The 22,434-nt window shown below is 37.1% G+C and overlaps 2 protein-coding genes across 10 annotated transcripts in view; one reads left to right on the forward strand and one right to left on the reverse strand.

The window, feature by feature from the left end:
- Nucleotides 1–5,410, forward strand: part of TBCK (TBC1 domain containing kinase) — a 445,069-nt gene extending 439,659 nt beyond the window's left edge. The window contains exon 26 of the mRNA XM_071215231.1: nt 4,294–5,410. Coding sequence (XP_071071332.1) covers nt 4,294–4,308 — 15 coding nt within the window. The 3' untranslated portion in view covers nt 4,309–5,410. The remainder of the gene's footprint in view (nt 1–4,293) is intronic.
- The window catches only part of NPNT (nephronectin), an 84,099-nt gene that overhangs the window by 31,934 nt on the left and 29,731 nt on the right, over nt 1–22,434 (reverse strand). For 4 of the 9 annotated variants that reach the window (XM_004476212.5, XM_058294560.2, XM_058294556.2 and 1 more), the window contains 2 exons: nt 8,806–8,898; nt 106–225 (listed from right to left, as the gene is read on the reverse strand). In XM_004476212.5, the coding sequence (XP_004476269.1) occupies nt 106–225; nt 8,806–8,898 (213 nt within the window). Of the gene's footprint in view, nt 1–105; nt 226–4,543; nt 4,637–8,805; nt 8,899–22,434 lie in introns of all 9 variants that reach the window. The other 5 variants (XM_004476209.5, XM_004476208.5, XM_004476211.5 and 2 more) reach the window with 2 other exon arrangements.

A 22,434-nucleotide genomic window follows, 5' to 3' on the forward strand; every position in this document is an offset into this window, starting at 1 on the left:
CGAACACACACATCCCATGGAGGAGGGCCTGGGGGGCGGGCTACCCAAGCACAACACAGAATGAAGCCCAAAGCACTTATGAAACAGTTAGGATGCTTGACATACTTGAGCAGGACCCATCCGGCATGAGCATGTACCCGCTGAGACAGTAGCACTTGTAACTGCCGTGTGTGTTCATGCACCTGTGCTTACAGGGCCGCGGCTTCAGGCCACACTCATTGAGATCTGCAGAGAACGGGGCACGCAGTGGACAAGTCACAAACCTTCAGCACTAATGTAGCAAATGCGTAAAATGTCTCTTTATATTGAAGAAGGAGGGAGAAAAGTAGGTCAAGCTATTATGAGCGGTCACTTACAGAAGACAGAGATCATGTTCATGCAGTATTAATTTGAATACTGGCTGTACTAGGGGTGACCAAGAGTTTCTCATTAGATGCTACTGAAAGCTTTAAAACAGTGAGAAGGCCATGTGTGTTTCTGGGGCTTAAATTATGCAGTGCATGTGATCTCTGTCCAGAAAGGACACCTGGGAAGATTCTCCCCACAGATGTGTGCCTCCCTCGTCATCCCTAGAAAGAACTGCATATCAACTGCCTCACAGGGAGGGGTGCTCTATCGTCTATTAACTATTTGGGCTGACAAAAGCCTCAAAATATCTGGAGCTACCTCCTAGATTCACTCCTGACAATGTGCTCTCACTCTTTCAATTTCTTCCTTTCTCTATTGTACTTTCTAGGAACTATACAGATTTTAAAACATTAGAACACTTTGACCTTCCTAAAGAAAAGCTATATTTTCAGAGGACAAGAGCTGCATGAATTAGAGTGATCCTTACTATGTTTTTACTTCTTCGATCTTGTAGCTTCTAAACTGATCACAGATTAAATGAACTTAAAAATCCTCCAAAATACTTTTATTCATTTGACAGTTAGGAACGCAAATGGAAATGCTAATGGACAATATATAATGGACTATCATTAGGTATTTTAGGTTTATTGGTTTAAATATCAATCTTAAGTGAATTAATGAACTTCACATTATGAATGAAAATTTTCCAACCCATTGGCACTTTGCCTCAAGTGAACATAAAACTCATAATGTCAAATAAACACTGAAATAGTAATGCCCAAAATATAGACTTCTTTAAAAAGAAAACTGACAACATGCTTATTTTAGCTAGAAGCACCAGCATAAGCACCTGATTAGCATAATTTAATTGTATATTAATCTGTATCAATGAATCAGATATATAGATTATAAAATACCTAGGTATGAAGTTTTCAAATGTAATCATTTAAATCTGGCCTGCTTATTTATTAGAAATTTATATAGTTCATTTAATTAAACTACCAGGTTACATTATGTATTAAAATTACTAAATAATTATTGCATCTAAAATTTTTTCCCCATCCAACTAACCAACTTGTTTTTTTCTTACCCTTACCACATCTAGAAGTGGATCTCTAGCTGGGCACAACCTGGGAAGGTTAAATGAATACACCAGATACCTTTGATATCTTCTATGCTTCTCTTCAATTCTTTGCTTTATTGCCACTTATCCAGTAAAGGATATTCCAAATGGAATCACATTTAAAAATATTTCAGAAGAAATTTCCCTCATAGAATATGCCTTGCAAATTACTATCAATAAAAATTTGATTTCTCCCTCTGTTAAGTGAAGTAAAAAAAAATTAAAACAAGTAAAAAGACTAGGAAAAGAATTTTCTCTCCTTCCCGTATTTTTTTACCTTATACTTCAGTGTTTATTAAAGTCAGGGAATCTTTCCTCATTTTCTAGGAGAAATTGATCATCATTCCTAGGCATGATCACACCTGGTTTTGATAAATCCCTGATTTATATTATAGCAAACAGTATTTAAATCTCGTACACTGAAAAGTTAGCCTCTGTGTTTCAAGTATTTTTCTCCACTAAACAGAAGTAAGCAAAACAATACAACAAAATAATAGAGTAAGACTGAATTCTACATCTCAAGGGACAGGTATTAATGGATATTAAATACGTGCCCATTAAGAACCTTAGGACTACTTTTAAAGAACTACAGAAACTTTTGTGTGTTCCTGATGGTACACGCAACTGGTCAGAGGCCTATAGCTGCAGGCAGCTGGTAAATGAGAGGGGCTCTGTTACAGGACTAAAGCTGAAGCCCAGCTGAGGCAGCTTTTCCACAACCTGGCTCCAGCCCTGTTCAATAGAGGACCTCTTAGCATAGCCCTGAGGGTCTTCCTCAGCCCTACTAGAGCGGTGGTGGTTTTAGAGACTGGCTTCAACTCAGATTTTTCCTTTCCTACTATGAGAAGAAGCACTTTGGGTGAGGGATTGTGCGATTCAAAGAAAAGACAATGATAGGCAATCACAATTTAAAGAATCAAATGGAAATCATTCCACAAAATAATATGGCAAAGGAAAGTAAGCACACAACATTCAATGTGTCAATGTAAAGACATTTGAGTATTTCATCTGTTATTAAACTGGCACACAAGTATTCAAATATAATAATAGCAATTCGCGAAACCTGTAGTCTAACAACTTTTGATGGACTAGATGAAATTCCCTAACAGCGGGCCAGTGTTGATCTCCTCTATGACTGCCATCATTTCCCCACCTAGTGCAGGCATCTGTCTGCTCAAAATTCCACACTGACCCTCACAAAGACCACTGAAGAAATTAATAATGTCCACAACTATTCCCGATTATCAATATTTAACAAATATCAGATTTGTTCAAACTTTGAAAGATTAAAAGCATCAGGTATCCTGGTGATGAATCTTTTTTCTAGAAGATTTTCAGTTTCTTTTCTATGATTATTACACTTTATTTTTTATTGACCAAATGTCTTATAAAATTGAGTTAACATGTGCTGCTTCCAAATAACTGCTGTTTTCATTATCACAATCTATTGGAATACAGACTTAGTTGTGCTTGTATTATTAAATATTAAGTCAAAAATTCAAAAATGGTATTTCCCAGTTATAACAAATGCTCTTTTATTACTAAGTGAACAATATTAAGAATATGAAAGTTCTTCTTGATGACACTGTCTCAATAATAAATCCTAAAAATAAATCTTAAAAGTTGATGAGAGAACCATGAAAAGAAAATGTTAGTTTTTGTTTGCTTTATTCTTGCTTCTTCTTTGGGAGTTTATAATAGAATACAAATTTAAGGAAAATCTATTATAAAAATATATTTAATGAATTCCATCCTGTATCTATTTTATCAATCCAAAGGTCAGAACTTTACAATTAAACCACTTACATTTAAATTCTATAATTATGTAGATAATTATTAAAAAGCATCTACTACCATCAAGAGTATATTTAAGCAGGTTGGTGGAACCAGGAGCTTGCAGCTGGGGAAGGGAAAGAAGGGAGCTGGTCTAGAACAGAAATGCAAGCTGCATAGCATTATTATTACACTTCAGGAAAAAAATGGATCAGAAATTTAATTAGCATGCAGAACACTGAAAAGTAGCTTGAAAAACCTGGAAAAAATTCATTGAATAAGATTATAAGGAAAATAACCTGTTATTCATTTTAATGCATTTGGATTTTTTTCCCCTTTGATGCTTAAACGAGGCAGCGTTTCAGAAATCTAAGCTTTTAAATTTTATCTGACTAAGGTGGAGGTCGTAGGCAAACAGCTGTCAAAAGGTTAACTGTCATAAACTTTTATTTTTAACGACTTTGAAATTAATCTCACTGTTCTAATCTCGTCTAGAAAATATACAAATACATTAAATTCCCTATTAGCGCAGAGATAATGTAAACTATTTTAATTCAGTCATCTAAATTTGCAGCTCTATGAGTGGGTGAGGGATACAGTCCCTTACAAGATTTTTCAAATGATCCTGCCAATTTACTCTTCTATAAAACTTTCCAGCAAAACACAGACATTATTATTTTTGGTGACCTGATTCTCACACAAACCCTGAAGGCGAGTAGGGCTGGCATTACTCTCACCATATTACTTATTAGTTACCTACGGCCCGGAAACACTAAATGACTTGCTTATGGTCCATGCAGCTAAGCACGGGCCATAATGGAACCAGAATGTAAGCTTTCTGATGTTACAAAATATACACCAAAGAAAGGAAGTTGATGCATAATTTGACTTCAGGTATATACCTCAAATAGATGGTGTGGAGAGGAAGACTTGATCATTTCTAAATTCTACTTGGCAAAAGCCAGCAAAACCCCAATCTCTGTTGCTTTTGAATTCCTGATTTGCCCTCTATATGAAAACAAAACTTATTCTGCATATCTGGTTTTTAGAAAAAAAAAAATTGAAACTGAGAAAAGAAGAGGAAAAACAATGATGCTTGAAAGGACAGTGGAGGCTCCAGGCTTTTCAGAGCAGAGAGAATCAGCACCAGGTGACAATTCCTGCCGCTTGCTTCACATGCTCAGGATGCTAAAGGCTGGGCACTCTGGGGTCTAGTCTTGAACATTTGCAAGAAGTGACATAACTGCAGGAAGCTGTGCAGATGGAAGAAGGAGACCTCCTGAGACAAGGCACGCTCACCCCTTGTAGGCAAACTTGTGGCTTGATGATCCAGGGGTTGGAAAAGAGGCTGTTCACTGCCTTGGTCAAGAGGAGTTGGGTAGAAGTTTTCAGCTTCACAACAGGAAGAAGGTAATAAGAGTCAACTGATGTCATTTTTAGCCCTAAAAATCCTTATAAGTATATATTAAACAACTACATAAAGTTGGTAGACTGTAAAAAGAATACTTTAGATGCTTTATAAAAAATACCTTCCAGTTCTATTGGTTTCTCATTTTTTAATTTTAAATTTCAATTTTCCTAAAATCTATCACTTCCACCTTTCCTCTCAAGAAGACATGCATATTATAAGTTTAACAATCCATCTCTCTCACATTGATTTTTAAAAGAGATAAAAAAGATTCAGTCATTTTAGAAAGCACAAGAAAGCTCAGTTTAAAAACATATTATACAAATATTGATTAGAATCAACCTGCTCCCTTTAGGCACCCTGAAGTCTTAATTCAGTAACATGATTTTTTTCCTATATTACTATGTTGTACAATAATAGTCTATAATACTCTAAAATTATGAACAGAAATTATGATTCTCAAAGATCTTAATGAAATAGAGTGATAGATCATCAATTTTTTCATTCAAACGCAAGAACTTGTATTACATTTAAGTCACATTAAATTAGAGCATACTAAGAAACTTTATGCAAAAAATGTTAACTGTTGCCATTTTTTTTTTACCAAAATAAAAGATAGGTAAGAATCAAGGTAGAAAAGTCAATAACGAAATCATATCCTGCTTTGAGAATGCTATGTTATTAACAGTTAAACTTCCAAATCAGACAAACATTGCATTGATTTCTGGAGTTAAAACCACAAATATAAAAATAAAAAATGTTGTCAGCAATAAGCTTAATATTTTGATGAAAGTATTTCGACTGTTGTGTTTAGGAAAACAGGCAATTTTAAGATTTAGCCAACTAATCCACCAATGTTTGCTGTCTGATTCAGTGCTACAAGACACTGATTTTTTTTTCCTAGGGATCAGGAATTCAACATATGAGACATAAACCATGTAAAAACATTATTAATTGGTTATTATAAAATGCTTTTCCTGACATTATTACAATATACACTGTGAATTCACAAGTATAATTCTTTCATTCCTGAAAATAAGTAATGATATTATAGCTTACATGCTAGATAGCATCCCCAATAGGGAAGTTATACAAAGATTATTATCTATAATGGCATCTCTGTTTGACTGGGGGAAAGGGAATTTGTGTGGATACAGAGATTCAATGAGGGGGAAATATGCATGAATAAAATTACTGGAGAAACGAAGTGGGGAGAAAAGTAAATGATCAAGGAGAATCTCACCAGAGTTTGGTTTAGAATTTCAACTACAGTAAAAGATACCATGTCCCCTACAGGGTATGTTAATGGTCAGTCCAAGTCATTTTCTATATCTGGTCTATGTGTAGCAAATCCAGAAAATGACTCAAAGGAAAGAGCGAGCCATCACTAGCAGATTCACGCTAACCATGTGATAAGACTGTTAAATTCAGCCAGTTCTAAAATGAGGCTTGGCCTGCTATTCTGGGAGCTCCCCAGGCAATCTGAAAGCCCTCCTTAAGCGCTTGTCATTTACTCAAGCTGTGTGCTCTGCCAAGCATGTTTCCAGGGGGTTACTTCTTAAAGTACTTAATTCTCAGTGAATACTTGCCTTATGCAAAACCTACTTTTAGTCAAAAGCAATTTCCAGTCCTATGAAACGATCTCAAATTTATTTTTTCTCCTAGAGAAAAAAGAAACCTCTTTGGTTTCCCATATCTCTGAAACGTGTTTTCCACTTTATTAAAATGTCTGGGCCTGGGTGAAAACAGTTTAAATTCATTTATTTAGCAGATATAGACAATATGCTCTAATGACTTTTATGGAGTCTTCTAAGCAACTCTCCCACATGCTCAGTCCCTTATAACAGCCTCTCGCAACCTGGAAAGGCTCTCAGTCCAATGCAGAGTCCAGTGCTCTCCTGGGCAACTCCATGGAACTCTTTCAGGACCGAAAACCATTACACAAAACAGCCATTCATTTAACAAGTAGTTAATGTGCACTTATCATGTGCAAGCCACTTTATTACCAGTTTTTTTTTTGGGAACCCAAAAATCAGAAAGACACCACAAAGGGTTCCTGCACTTCAAGGAGCATAAACCTTTCAATCAGGAATATGCCACAGCTTCTTATTGCAGAGGGCAAAGTAAGAGATGATTAAAGTAGGTAGCTTTAATGTAAGCTGGTGTTATATTTTCAAGATTGAACTTGACATTACGTGTTCAGTGTCAGAATTATTTTTCCAAGTGTAAAATTCATTTTGCTACTAATGAAATCCTCTTTCTTTTAAGAAATATGGTTTTGGGAGGCAAGACTTTGACTCAGTATATGCTTAATTTTTTCTTTATATAAACAGGTATATGTTAAAGGGAAAAGTTTGTGGTAAAACTGGCTTTCTGAAAATAAGAGATACCCAGAGATGGATCCTCATTCTAGTAATAGGTTGTGTCTTTGAAGCTTATTCGGACTGAGGTACTTCTACAAATAAATTTAAATTAATTTCTGTGCTTCCTCTAATAGTCTTCTTTGTATAAATTCCTAACATAGAGACAAACAACTTTCATGGTGCTGACTTATTAATGAATGAAATCTCTGATGGTTTATGTTCACCACTTTAAAAAAAAAAGAGAGAAAGAAGCATACTGGAATTCCAAGATGAACACCAATAACTCAACTATCAGAACTTGCTATTTGTGAACCTGGATTGAGAAAAGAAAATCAAAAGGATTTTTAAAAGAGTAAACAGAGATAATAGAAAAAACACTTATTTCACAAAGACTGTCTAGGTATGTTTGGTGAATTCCAAGGTAAAAAAATATGTATTATAAGATAGAAAAGAAGCACTGGAAAAAATCAGTTAAAAATCAAATAGATAATATATAAGAACATACTTTAGAATAATAGCTTGCCTTACCATTGGTCATATCACGTTTTACTAGCCTGGATTTCATCCAATAGTTCAGAAACAATTAAATACTACTTTGAAACATCAGTGTTCTAGACTGTTGTGAAAACTATGACTATAAATTAATAGTTTACATGGCATACCTCAAGGAGTATCCTGGGATAAATACCAGATATTGAGGGTCAGGAATATTTCAACAATATCATTTCTGTATCACATAATATCCAGTAAGTATCAATAGGATACTGCGACCCCACATTTTAGTTATCACTTGAAACAATAGGGAGTATCGCTTTAAGAAATAAGTAAAAATTGACTTATTTTATCTTTCTAGTGAAATTTAACCATAGCTTTTCTTTATTTCCGGCTTTTTAAATCCCAATAGAAATTTTTTAGCTGAAATTATAAAGACAAGGCTCTGATAGACTTGTTTAGTAAGAGTCAGAGAAAAAAATAAAACAAATTTAAAAATTAAAAAGTATCAGAGGATTACATTTCCAATTATATTTTCTTCATCTAAAACTAATATGCCAGAAAGAGCATGGATTATGTGGCCAGTAGGTCTAAATTGATATCTTAGTTCTTTTACCAACTAAACCTGGGCAGGGCCTTTACTATACCTGTTTTTCAGCTTCTTAAAATGAAAACTAGAGTAATAATTAATCCTATTATTTATAACAATTATAATTTAAAAATACTACTTCCTATGGTTGTTGTAAGCATGAAAATAGAAAATATATGCAAAATACTAAGGACACTGTGAGTGTTGAATAAATGTTTGCATTTATAAGCAACTGAAGCCAATTTAAAAAGACGTGCTAATTAACCAACATTTTTATCTCTCACAGGAACATTCCAGGCTGGTCAGAAGCTGGGAGATTTAATCACAGACTCAAAAGGCTCAAAGTCTGAAGGAATCTATTTCAAACAAACCTTCCCCCTGCCTTTGGGTATTAAATGTTTTCTCCCAAGGGGAAACAGGTCCAAGAAAATTGCTGAAGGCTACCTAAATAGTGGTGGTGGAAGAATAAGGGATCAGAATGAAAAGCTTCTACCTCTCTGATGTAGTGATTCTCTTCTTCAGAATACATTCTGATTAGTTTCAGACAATAAGAATAAAGGGATAAAATTATTTTAATTGTCCTCTGATGAAATATATTAAAAGATTTATCATTATTATATTTGTGTCTACCAGTAAAATGGCAGATCACATATTTCACAGAAATAGAGGTGGATTGTGATTGTACATTTGTGTCAAACTGTTTTCCTACCTTGATTACAGGTTTTTCCGGCATATCCAGGATGACATTTGCACTTGTTTGGTCCAACACATTCACCATATTTGCATCGTGGTTGGCACACAGCTATGAAAAGTGGATATCAGGCATTACTTCTAGGTAGGTAGCACATCTACTATATAGTATCTATGTCATGTACTAGTTTGATGATAAAAGAAAAAACTAAGAACTTAGAACAAAGCACAAATATACAAAATCACCGTGTTATGGAGTGGTAAGTACTGTTAAGAGTACACCGTCACACACATGTGTGCATATATGTATGTGTGTGTGCATGTGTGTATCACTTGATCCTGGAAAATTTGCTAAATCTGAAGACAATACTCAAAATTAAATAGTCATAAAAAAGAGAAGATATATAAAACTATGCATAACCATTATTGATGTTAGTCAACGGTTAGGTTACAATAACTTGCACCCACAGTTTCAAATCTATTTTCCAAATTATGCTTCAAAAAAGTATTCCTTAGTCCAATGATAATGGGTATGTATGAAATGCAGATAAATTTCCAATTAAGTTCTAAAATAAATATTTACTTTATTGGAAATTACATTACTAAGGATAAAATGATTTAAAAAATCTAAATCTCAACAATTTTTTAACTTCAATTTAAGACTACTTCTTCTGACAACTTGATCTTTCTTAACCCCAAGGGGTAATGCAATTGCTTATCAATCTACAGTGGTTTTCTACGGTCTATCAAAGAAAATGGAAAGCTCTCAGTTTAACATTTCCCATCTTCTATCAATTGAGTTCCTCTTCCTTCAGGACCCCCAAATATTTGAAAGCATCCATTGTATTGACTGGAATTCATTCTGTCCACTCTATACCAGTGACTCTCAACTGGGTGTGCTTTTGCCCTTGGGAATATCTGGCAATGTCTGGATACATTTTCTGTTGTCATAAATGGGTAGGGATTGCTACTGGCATCTACTGGATCAAGGATTCTGTTACATACTCTATAATGCACAGGACAGCACTCAACAACAGCAGCTTATCCAGCCCCAAAAGTCAAAGTACCAAGATTAAGAAACTCTGTTCTATAATAAATATATATGTAGTGCTATGCCAGGTACTACAAGAAATGAAAAGAATTATATACTGTGGTTACTGGTCTTGAGAAAGTTACAATCTAGATGAAGACAAGACAACCACACATTTTTAATTCAAGACAATATTTATTTATGAGCAAAATGGGTAACATGATATTTGTGAAGAAATCTACAAACAACAGGTTCATATGGCATAGAAAACCTCCTAGAAAAGGTTTGAGTTGGATCTTGAAGCATGGATAGACAGAGAAGGGAGAAGAGTACCCTAGATGAAGAGAACTGTATGGCAAAATAGAACATCGTTTATTTAAGGGACACTGGGGAAGTTTGTCAAGCTGAAGAGATGGGTAAATGCTGGTGAAATAGTGAGAGGCGGACAAGGTGTGTGGTACCAGAGGATGTTCCCTAATTTTCAGACTGAGGAATATATACTTTATCTGTGGGAAATGGGAAGTTTCTGGAACTCTACCATCATCAGAATTACTGGATAAAGATCAGAATTCTGGAAATAGCCTCGTGATGGCCATACGTAGGATATGCAGGATAGAGTAAAAGAGTCCAGAGGCAGAGAAAGAAGTTAGAAGACAGTGAAGTCATCCAGGTCTGATGTGAGGAAGGCATGGTTTGTGGTGGTGACGGGAGTAGACAGGCTTCAGTGACCACTGTGTGAAGAGCAGATGGGCACAGGGCGAACAGGGCCAGCAATGACACTGAGTTTTGAGGCACCCAATATTTGTTTATTCCCACCCTTGCTCAGGCTTTTCTCTAATCTGAATATGCTCCCAACTTCTCAAACATCAGTTCCTTCAACACTTTATCACTCTGTGAACCTGATGTTATTTATGCTGCTTTCTGTGTTTCCACACTCAATTCTCGAATCCTTCCCCCACCTGGTGCTCCATGGGGCCTCTTTGCCAATTTTACTCTCCAGGCCTTGTCACCCCAACTGGATTCTGCCCTCCTAATAATCCTTAGAAGTGTTGCTCAGTAGGTATTTAACTAAGAAGCTTGCAGAAAGGATAAACAGTGTGAACAGTTGAGAAATGTACTTGGAAAACTCTTAAACTCAGATTTTAGATGTCATCAAGTGCAAAAGGAAGCAATTTTGTTCAGGGCTGTGAAAAGAAATGGACTGGGCAGGAGGGACTGACAATTTTACTCCTCAGTCAGTGGTTCACCAGTAGAGGGTTTATATGCAGTTTATAAAACAAGGCCTAGAAACAAGCCATTCTTTATGTAATTCCCAGGCCCCATCACCAAGAAATTCAAATTTAAAAACATTTTAATCTTAAAAAAAAAATGTTCCATAAACCTTAACTTTTGTAAATGAATGTAACCTGAATGAATCAAACATCACGGGAGCACCCAGAGTGCCGTTCTTAAAAAGAAAAGCAGACATCTCAAAATCATTAAATCCAAGCCTAGGCAATACCCCCCAAATAATTGGAGTTTGAAAATCTCTCTTAAAAGTGTGAAAAAGTCATTTAGAAAAAGCTTATGTAGCAGAGGACACTTTATGAAAAATTAAACCTGAGACCCCAGTCTGCATTATCTTTGAACCTCCTGACCAGCCTGATGACCATCCATTTATAGTGCTCTCAGGTGCTTTATAAGAACAAGTTTTTATTGACTCCCTTTATCTGTTTGTTCTCAGTGAATTGTCCTAATCTTGGACACCTAAAAAGCACACATACAAGAGGCCAAAACTGTTAATGTTTCTTACATGTTAAGGGAGTCAGTAACATGCTGCTTGCACATTTATCTGACAGACTGCTAACTAAAGTAACCAACCACCCTTAAAATTAGCCAACGGCTATTAAATGTGGCAGGATACTCATAAAACTGATATATATCAATTTTTTTTCTCCTTACTAAAAGAAAACCCCTTAAAAATATTGCATAAAAGTACTTTCACCTTTTATCTTGTTGGCATTAGGTCTGGAATTGAATTCAAAAAACATGTATGTTTGCTACATACAATGCAGACAAATTTGGGGGGATAAGAGATTCACAGAGGATTAAAAAAACTTAACAACAGAACTATAATATATTGGCCAAACCATGACAAGGACTATGAAAGAGAGAAGAATGAACACAGTAGGGAGAGGGGAAGGGTGCAGATAGTACCTATGACGCTGATCCTGCAAAAGCCTCAATTAGCAAACGTGATCTAAGCAACACCTTAGCTGTAAGAGGCAGAAGAAGCAGGATGGAAACAAAATCCTTTCAGAACATGAGTAAGGGAGGGGTGGTTGTGAAGGGTCATCAGGGAGCACCAAGGATTCCAGTGGGGATACAGGGTAAAGTGTTCAAAACAGATGAGATTGAAAAAAGGGCCAGGACTAGATCACAAAAGGTCTTGGTGGCAGACACTGCTGGATGCTTACCATTATCAATTGTTCTCTTTTTCTTTACAATGGAATCACTTCTCCTCCACCCCCAGGAAGGGAGATGGTAGCTATGGGAAACTACATTTCCCAAGCCCTCTGGAGCATAGGAGTGACTTGTGATAAATTCTGGTCAATAGTACATAGTAAAAATTACTAGGTGGGGCTTTTGGAACTCTAAAAGAGAGCTGACTCATATAGTATGTCTTCTTCTCTCTTCTTTCCTAGAATGCAGACGTAATGACTGAAGCTGCGGGGGCCCCTATATGACCATGAGATGACCCTGAGATTTTTGAAAGGAGGATGGAGCAAAAAGTCATAAAATTAGGCCTAAACTGCCATTCTAGCAATCTAGGGGAATGGTTTTTTGCATGTGTCACTGTTACTTGGAACCAAATATAATTCCTAACTGACTGTCCTCGAGGTGCAGGTTGTGGCACCTGAACTTGAGTCTGTGTTTAACAGCAAGCCAGCAGGGGTTTTCCTGGATACGCATTAAGGGTAAAAGTGTTATGAGTAGATCCTAATACAGAAATCAACTTTTCAAATTTATTTTATACCTATAATATCATAAACTGATGAGACTATATAAAGAACTTCATTTCTACGTCTAAGATATTAGATTAGAGACTAGAGAAAAATGACTCCCACTTCCTTAGAAATTGGCACAGTGTAATGTGAGTTCTTAGGAGCAACACAAATCAACCTTTATACCTGTGTTTGTCTGTAGTTAGGCGGGAAGCAAAAAAATGGATGAGTGGTTCATTTTCAGTAGTCCATTTTAGTGGCCTTTTAAAAGCCTAGAAAATAGATGATGCATTTTTGTGCAGGAAACAAAGGCCATTGGTGCTATAGGTTAATCAGAGAGAACGGCCTTGATCCTCTGAACTTCATGTGGCTCAAGGACAAGAAGTTTGAGGTATATTGGATGGTCTACTGTCCCCTGGCTTGCACAAATGGTTTAGCAACTCAGTAAATAAAGGCCAGGTAAGGGTCACAGATATCAATGAATGAGAGATTTTTTCCCCCAAAAAAGCAGTTGCCAGAATTAAGCCCAAATGGGCAATTCATGTTTACAAAATTAATTTGCTAACATTCCTGCAGCATAATCTCCAAAATGCCCTTAACCTCTAAGTCATTTTTTAACTAAAAAAAGAAACCAGTTTCAACTGACAAAGCAAACAGAACTCTTTAATGTCACGTGCCCAAGCCTCTTCTGTGTGACTACATTCTAAAACTGTACTCTTAAAAATGCATCCTAACTTACGTAACTGGGTTCTGAGAACTGGACACTGTTTTCTGACTCTGATATGATTAGTGAATTGTGAAATAAATTAGGGAAAACTTAAACTGCTACATCAGTCTGTTATACTGGTTTTTATGTAAGCTAATCATATTGAGAGTCAAATGCCAATATTTGAAAACATAAGAACGAGTTGAGATTCCCAAGGAGATAGTGGCTCTAGAAGGGAAAAGCCAAACCAGCCTTAGTAATATGAGAAGGGTTTTCTAAATGTAAATAACATTGTCTCTGAATCCCAAGAGCCATTTGTAATTTTTGCTATCTACATTATGTTGTAGGTCTGTCTGGTTATTCTGGCATAGGGCCACTAAAAGCTGAACAAAGGTCCATGTCCTTCAGGGTATGTAATGTAGAAACAAAAGTGACATACAAGCATGCAAGGGTAGAGCAGAAGAATGAACAGAAACAAAACTCGGAGATCTCAAAGAGTTCTGATTACAATTAAGCAGCTTCATAGAACTTAGATATGGACAAACTTGTTTGAAGGGAACAGGAAAATATCATTAGGAATATCACCACAAAGGTTTTTGAAAGAGCATTTGGCCTTGCTAAAAGAAGCATGAAATAACTTATGCTGTAGTAATGGGACCTGGAAGGAATGAAGGCAGAATTTTAAAGGGCTCCACTGGAAAGGGTTTTGATCCCTCACATATCACAGGTAAAACAAAACCCAGAGGAAAGAGTCCCACTGTCCAAGCCTTCCAGAGGAAAACATTCTCTAGCTTTCCTAATATCCTGTATTCTAGTGTTAATTATTCTATGTTCAAATCAAAATTCCTGGTGAAGCAAAAGCCAAAATAAAACTACTTTTGGTTGTTATCACTATAAAATACCACCCATTAAATGTTCTCATGAATATAAAACCACTTTATATGCCTGATTAAACTTATTCTCATAATAATCATTTAAGGGAGGAGAGAGGCAGACATTATCCTCTTTACCAGCAGACAAGTAAAAGCACAGAAGATTAAGAAACTTACCCAATTCCAGTTAAAACTTTTTATCCCAGTTCAATGCTCAATCTACTAGTTCATCTAGTGGTCAGAAAAAGGCCAAAAAGCCTAGTATTTTTAGTAGATTTGGAAAGGAGGAGAGTGGGATTATAGTAAAACATTATTATATCTCTCACTATTTAGCTTTTGATTTCTGAAGTAGCCTAAGGTGAAAAGAGTGGCTGCATCTGCATCCTTGTCATCTCAAGCCACATTATTTATCATAATTAAGCACTCTCCTTTTCCACTTAAAGAATCTTCCTCTGAACAGCATTGTCATTTTTCATTTACTTGGCACTTAAACTTTTTCTTTCTGTGTTCATTACAATATAAAAGTGTAATTTAGATTAATGCCAAATCAGACTTTAAGAACATGTAAGTAAGTGCTAATATTTATTTGGAAGCACAAAGTGAGGTTGGTTTGTTTTTAAGCAGGGTAACAGTAGCAATAAGCATACCTAGCACATAGTTTCTAAATACCACTCCCCAATAAAACAATCAGGGCTGGGACAGGGAGGCCAGGATATTTTGCTGTGAAAAAGAGCAAGAAAGTGAAAAAGACATAGGAGATGGTTTGGAGGGGCTCTCACTGGCCAAATTTGGAACAATTCAAATATCACGAAGAATTAGTAGAGATACAAGAATCAGTAGAGATACATGCTTGGCATCTCCTCATCTAAGTGATCAAACTTAGCATCACTAATAAAGGAACAAACTGACATTATGTGCTATGGGAATATCATATCATTACATATATAATATTCTTGCACAGAAGGTCTAATTTGAATCTAATGATGAAGAAACCACAGATAAATTTAGGTTGTGGAACATACTACCAAGTAACTCTTCAAAATATCACTGTCGAGAAGTTAAGGAAAGAAAAAAGTGGCACAATTATTGTAGATTAAAGATGACCAAAGAAAGTCAACTAAATTTAATGTGATTGGATCTGGATCAAAAAGGAAAAAATCTATTCAAGTCATTATTGGGACAATTGGGGAAATTTAAATATAGACTGTTTATTACATAAAATTATTGTACCTATGTTAAATTTCTTCAATGTGGTAATGACATTGTGGTTTTCAGGTAAATGTCTGTTCCTAGGAGATATGTGTTGAAATATTTAGGCATGAAGTGCCATATGTCTGTAACTTACCAAAGGATCAATGGGATTAAATATATAGATAAACCAATCAATGGCGGGGGGGGGGGGGGCGGGGAACGGAAGAGAAAGCAACTGTGTAAAGTATTAACAACTGTAGAGAAGGAGTATATGAATGCTTACTGTTCTTAATCTTTCAACTCTTCTACAAATTTGAAAATTTTCAAATACAAAATTGGGAAAATTTTATAATGCAAGTACAATAGTCTGCATACCTTAACAATTATTACTAGTTAACTTGTGGGATATTGTTCGCTTGTCAATGCACTTTAGAGAAGCAGTTAAGAGCACAGATGCGGCAGCGGACTTGGCCCAGTGGTTAGGGCGTCCGTCTACCACATAGGAGGTCCGCAGTTCAAACCCCAGGCCTCCTTGACCCGTATGGAGCTGGCCCACACACAGTGCTGATGCGTGCAAGGAGTGCCCTGCCACGCAGGGGCGTCCCCCGCATAGGGGAGCCCCACGTGCAAGGAGTGCGCCCTGTAAGGAGAGCCGCCCAGCGCGAAAGAAAGTGCAGCCTGCCCAGGAACGGCTCCGCACACGGAGAGCTGACAAAGCAAGATGACGCAAAAGAAACACAGATTCCCAGGCCGCTGACAACAACGAAGTGGACAAAGAAGACGCAGCAAATAGACACAGAGAACAGACAACCGGGGTCGGGGGAGGAAGGGGAGAGGAATAAATAAATAAATCTTAAAAAAAAAAAAAAAGAGCACAGATGCTGGAGTTAGGTGGTTGGGGTTTGAGTCCCAACACCACCACTTACAAAATATAAGACCTAGGCTGGTTATCCAGCTGCTCTGTGCTCTAAAAAATGGAGGTCATAGGTTGAATTATAGAAAGTTGACAGCACTGCCATTTTTATTTAAAAAAATAGTAAATCTACAAAGTTCATATAGCATCTACTCACAGGGCTACTGGGAGGATTAAATGAGAAGTCCACATAAAACATTTAGAACAGTACTCATCAATAGTAAGACTCAATAAAACAATTAATGCTGGAGAGGACTACAAGGAGGATAAGCCCTAAAAACACTGTGTTAAGAACTGGAATATAAAGATGGATAGAGGCCAAGTCCTGATCCTACAGTAGTAAGTCTAATAAGGAGTGCCAGAAGGAAGCAAAGAGGTTTTAATAGTATATATAAAGGATATGAAACAAGAAGTGATCAAGAAAGTAGAGTTAAAAAATATCTTTCATAAAATGACATTTACAAGACATCTGATTATTAATGTAAGACTTCATCAGAAGACAATAAAACACAATACAGAATTTCTTTTCATTGAAAATTATTGTTTTTTACCTGAAGATATGATGCTCTAATTTTGAGAATACTTACTGAACCATCACAAAAGCCTAGAAAATGTTAATGTAACATCATCACCTCTATGCCATCCCAAATCCCTATGTTTTAAAAAGTCACTGATCACCATGAATTGAGTCTTATATTAACTATTTTAAAAAACCTTTGTGACCATGAAAAGATGTATGTAGTGCAAAACATTTGTTAGTTTGCCCTTCTGTTTTTAAAAAAAGAGGTAAATCTAATTATTTAGTCATTCCAAGTTTATCTGATGAAGAACTTTAAATAAAAGTTTAGAAACCACCTACATGTCCATCCATGAGGGATCGGCTAACTGAGCGGGGACACAGTGGGCTTGCTGCCTCCAGCACTGTGCACTTCTTGCAGATGCGACCGCTGTGAGGGGAACCTGCTGACCCAGGATTTCCTCCTGCCATTCCCCTGCCTGCACTCATCGCCTGGAGCTGGTCATGTCTGGTGAGCTCAGCATACTATTCAAATTTTTTGTAAGGCATTCAACCCCACATTTCACAATTTGACTCCCACCTAATTCACCAGCCTCATCTCCAATCACACCCATAAATATACTAATTATAGTTCCCCCAAATAGCATTGTCTAATACTGCCACACTTTTACATAGAATGCCATTCTTCCTCTTGTCTGCTGGACTAATATTTAGACAGGCTTCAATACTCCGCTGAAATATTATCATCTCCAGGAGTTCTTTCAGCCCCTCATGCTGAGTTTATAGTCCTCTCCAGGACTTTCATTAACCTCCAGGCATATCACTATCACAAATTATATATATATATATATATATATTTATATTTACATACACGTATGTCATATATTATGTTGTCATAATCACTTTTCTTCTCTAGCTCCGCCACTAGACTGTGGGTGCTTCAAATACACAGTTCCTTTTCTGAAAGAGTGTGCAGTCTCCCAACAAAGACAGACATGACAGGTGTACAAGGTGTTAAAGGAATAAAGAAGAAGGAATTTCTCTGCAGGGAGGTGGGAGTAGGAAAGATGTCAGGAAAGGCTTTTAAGAGAAAGTGTGAGCTGAATCTGAAAGCATGAGTAGGAATTCACCAAGCAGATGGGTGATGGGCCTTTCACTCAGAATGAGCAGCACAGGCAAAGCCAGAGAGGCATGAAGCTGCAGAGGGTATTTGAGAATGCAAGGGTGTTCACCGTCACTGGGACCATATAACAACAACAACAACAAAACAGTCCTTCATAGACAAGGCAGCTGTCAGCCTGAAGAGCCTTATATAAAAAATCTGGATACTATCCACAAATGTGGACAATCAATGGATTTTAAGCAGAAGACACAATCAGGGGAAAACAGACTTGGCCCAGTGGTTAGGGCGTCCGTCTACCACATGGGAGGTCTGCGGTTCAAACCCCGGGCCTCCTTGACCCGTGTGGAGCTGGCCCATGCGCAGTGCTGATGCGCACAAGGAGTGCCCTGCCTCGCAGGGGTGTCCCCCGCGTAGGGGAGCCCCATGCGCAAGGAGTGCGCCCGTGAGGAGAGCCGCCCAGCGTGAAAGAGAGAACAGCCTGCCCAGGAATGGCGCCGCCCACACTTCCCGTGCTACTGATGACAAAAGAAGCGGACAAAGAAACAAGACGCAGTAAATAGACACAGAGAACAGGGGGGTAAATAAATAAATAAACCTTTAAAAAAAAAAGAAGACAAATCAGGTTACATTTTATGTGCTTTCAAGCATGTGAATTGATTTCTTTTTAGAATTTCAATCAAGAGTGAAGATCTATGATACATCATATGATAGGCAGATGAATTAAATATATTCATTTTGCTAGTAAATTGTCTTCCCTAAAAACCACCATCTGTTTATTAAGATTACATCTTATTCATCTTTTTTTTCATCTGTTTTATATAGAACTGGCTGGCTCTTACACATTCAAAAGCATACTGAACTGAACTCGACTAGGCATTGCCGAAGCTATTACACTGGATTTAAAGATGACTGAGACACAGTCCCCACCTTCAGGGAACGAACAGTCAGCAGAACTAATGATACCGCTCCACAAATGACCACAATATAGGGCAGTATGAGCCAGCTCCAGGCAAGTGCTACCACCAAATGTAGAAAAGGGAGAGACTTCCTGAAAAAGTCTGAAGGCATAAAGAGAAGGTGACATTTGAGCTGCGACTTGAGGCAGGGCTGAATTTCATTATGCTGAGTTAGGAGAGAATTTGAACTTAAAAATAAGTGTGATCATTCATTCCTAACAATGATTTTGCTTTTAGTAGAATATTTGCTTAGAATTAGGATTCATAGTCATGTAAAACAGAGAAAAAGCTAACCGTAAGGAGGAAGAGGTGTAAAATCAGTAGTGGTTGATTTTTTTCAGTCCTTGACATAAATGAATGTTGAATTAGTTTCTTCGTGGGCCAAAGTGTCCGGAACAATTTTTTTCAAGAACTTATAATGATTAGATAAATTTTCAGCAGACTTGCAACATAGTATTTATGTACCCCACATTCTTCTCATACTATTTAAAGGTGATCCTGTACAGAGGTGGTCGTGACCACAATCAGCGCTGAGTGGAGTTCGCAAAGGGGAAGGAAGGTTCGAGTAGGACAACAGTGATGAGACCATCAGATGAAGCCTGTGCCCCACTTAGGTCTCCTGGCTAGGCTCCAGACCTCAGCATCCACCCACATATCAAACCTCTACAGTCAAAAGTCTCACAAGGACTCCAAACATCATAAATCAAAAACTGTAGTCATTGTCTCCATCTGCACCTTCTCCTGTGTTCTCTGGTTCACTGAATAACACACCAAAAACTTGGGAGTCATTCTTGATGCCTCCACCTTCCTCATGCCCCACATCATGCTCACCACCACTATAGGCACCATTTTGTTACATGAGAACGAGCCAGTTACTGAGCTAAGTGCTTTGTGTTTTCTCATTTGATCTTCATCCTCATAAAAAGTCTATGAGATAGGACTCTTATTTTATTTTAAAAAGAAGCAACAACTCAGAAGGGTTAGATAAGTTTCTCAAAAACAGAGCTCATGGTGGCACCCAGCTCTATCTGCCCAGCCCATGTCCACTCACTGCCTTATACCACCTGACTCTCCAACCTTTCTTTTCAGTATCTTTCAAGCCCTATCCTTCTCTCTGTTCTACCACTAGCCCTTAAAGGGAGTGGGGCATATGGGAATCCCTTATATTTTTAAAGTAATCTAAAGCTTCTTTAAAAATAAAAAAAATAATGAAAAAAAAAACCAGCCTAATTTCTCACCAGGTTTACTGTAACAGGACCTATTCCTGAGACTCAAATACCCATTGTCCACACTGTCAGTGAGGAAAGCACTTAAAAATTGGCGTCTGACCCTCACATGCCTTCAAGTCCTAGGCATTTGTCTTAAAGGAATTGAGCCCCGTGGTGAAATGGACATATGCTCCTACACTAGACAGCTGCTAAGCAGCTCTAGCTCACTGATTCCCTGCAGCAGTACAGAGTTATTGATTTTTCAAGAAAAGCCTGAAATCTGTGTTTTCTGTGAAAACACAGGCAACTATTTCAAAATACATTGAAACATTCTTGAATGAAACCAAATTCACCTGTAAACTAGATCTGACCCAATGCAACCAATTTACAATCCCTTGAAATATAAATTTGACCATGTAATTTCCATGCTTAAAATATTTACAATGTTCTCTACCAGTTCAGGATAAAGGCTAAACTATTTATTATGACATCAGAGGATTTCCATGAGTCAATACACATCTCTCTTTAGACTCCCATCAAACATATTCCCCACTGAGGTTCCTGCATTCCCTAGAAGGGATTTGCTCATTTTCACTTCTGAGGCCTTAATGCATTGTCCTGTCTACCCACGCTGTCTTTCACTTGCTGACTGATTCCTCAGGGTTTGACTGGGTCATCACAACTCCATCACTTCTGGTACAGCCACCTCAATATGCTCCCGTGGCACCCTTTACCAAAACACACCTGTATTAAAACATGCCTCATCCTGTTTCATCATCATGTGTGGGTCTTCAACACTGACAGTAAGTGATAGGAATGCCCAGAGTTTCCTCTTATTATGAAGATATCCACAGTGGTTGGCCTAAGTCCAGGCAGGTATTAACATTCAATAAATATCTGTTGAACAACTGAACTAACTGAATGCCAGAAGTCTTCCTTGATCCTGCCCAGCAAGAACTGTTTCTTCCCCTGAACTCCTTCATCTCTTTGTCCCTATTTCTTTCATACTTTAGGTTTGTGGAAGCAATAAGAGCTAGCTATCTTATCAAATTGAGCCCATTACAGGCAAGGCTCCATGGTTTACTAATTTTTGCATCGCTCCCAAGTGCCTAACTGAGCTCCTTGTCCCTAACAAGCTTTTAAATATTTGTCCAATAAATAATTGTTAAAATTTAATTTTATTTCCTTCCACTTCCTTTTCCAGCTGCAAACACTGTTAGGTGAACCAAACCGTACTCCACTCTGAGGTTCATAGATGAATATTATTAGAGAAGTGGAGGAAGGAATGGTTCAGAAGTACTGACAGCTATCAATGAAAGTCTTATTTGAAAAAATGAAACATATGAGAAATTTCCTCCTTCCAAATAATTATTTTTTTTAAAATAGGCATAGTAAAAAAATATATTAAAAGAATGCTATATTATGTATCCTATGATGCACCCTAGTAAAAAAAACTGCTCAGAATTCTCGATTTTTGTATTCTGTATATTGACCACACACTGATACTAGCTACCATTAATTAAGAGCTATCCTCCAACAGGCAGTCTTCTTTCAACAAGCTTGCAAAGGAGGTTTAAAGATGAGGAAATTGTGACTCAGAAAAGTTAAATAAAATGTCTAATATCTCATGGCTGATAGGTGACAGAAAACCATCCTGAATCTAGATCTGTTGGTGACAAAGTGCACGTCCTGCCCTTTTCTTGGTGTTGCCTCCCTAACCTCAGCCATATCTCCGCTAGTCAACTTTTTGACACCTAGCCATTATAAGATACATATGCTTTGAATCCTCCTTAACTTTCATTTCCAGCACTATCAATTTTTCCCCAAATTTCTAGAATTTAAAATCCCACCTGAAAAAAAGAGTTTCTATGACATGAAATAGCATCATTCATCCATCAGGTTAAAGTACGTTGGCTTTATGGCACCACTTCTCTGAAACATTAGACTTTCTTATATTTCACGAAAATTTTCTCCCTAAGTCATAAAGGTGATTTGTTAAATGGTACTTCCAAAAATATATTTTAAACAAAGAACTCTTTATGTACTAAAATAATGGGATGAATGCCCATAGGTGCTATTATAACATCTTGCATATTTTATACAATAAAAGCAGTTCTTACCTGAATTGTTCCATGGGGAATTAATGAA

This window comes from Dasypus novemcinctus, chromosome 1, assembly GCF_030445035.2.
Source record: "Dasypus novemcinctus isolate mDasNov1 chromosome 1, mDasNov1.1.hap2, whole genome shotgun sequence".
Lineage (NCBI taxonomy): Eukaryota > Metazoa > Chordata > Mammalia > Cingulata > Dasypodidae > Dasypus > Dasypus novemcinctus.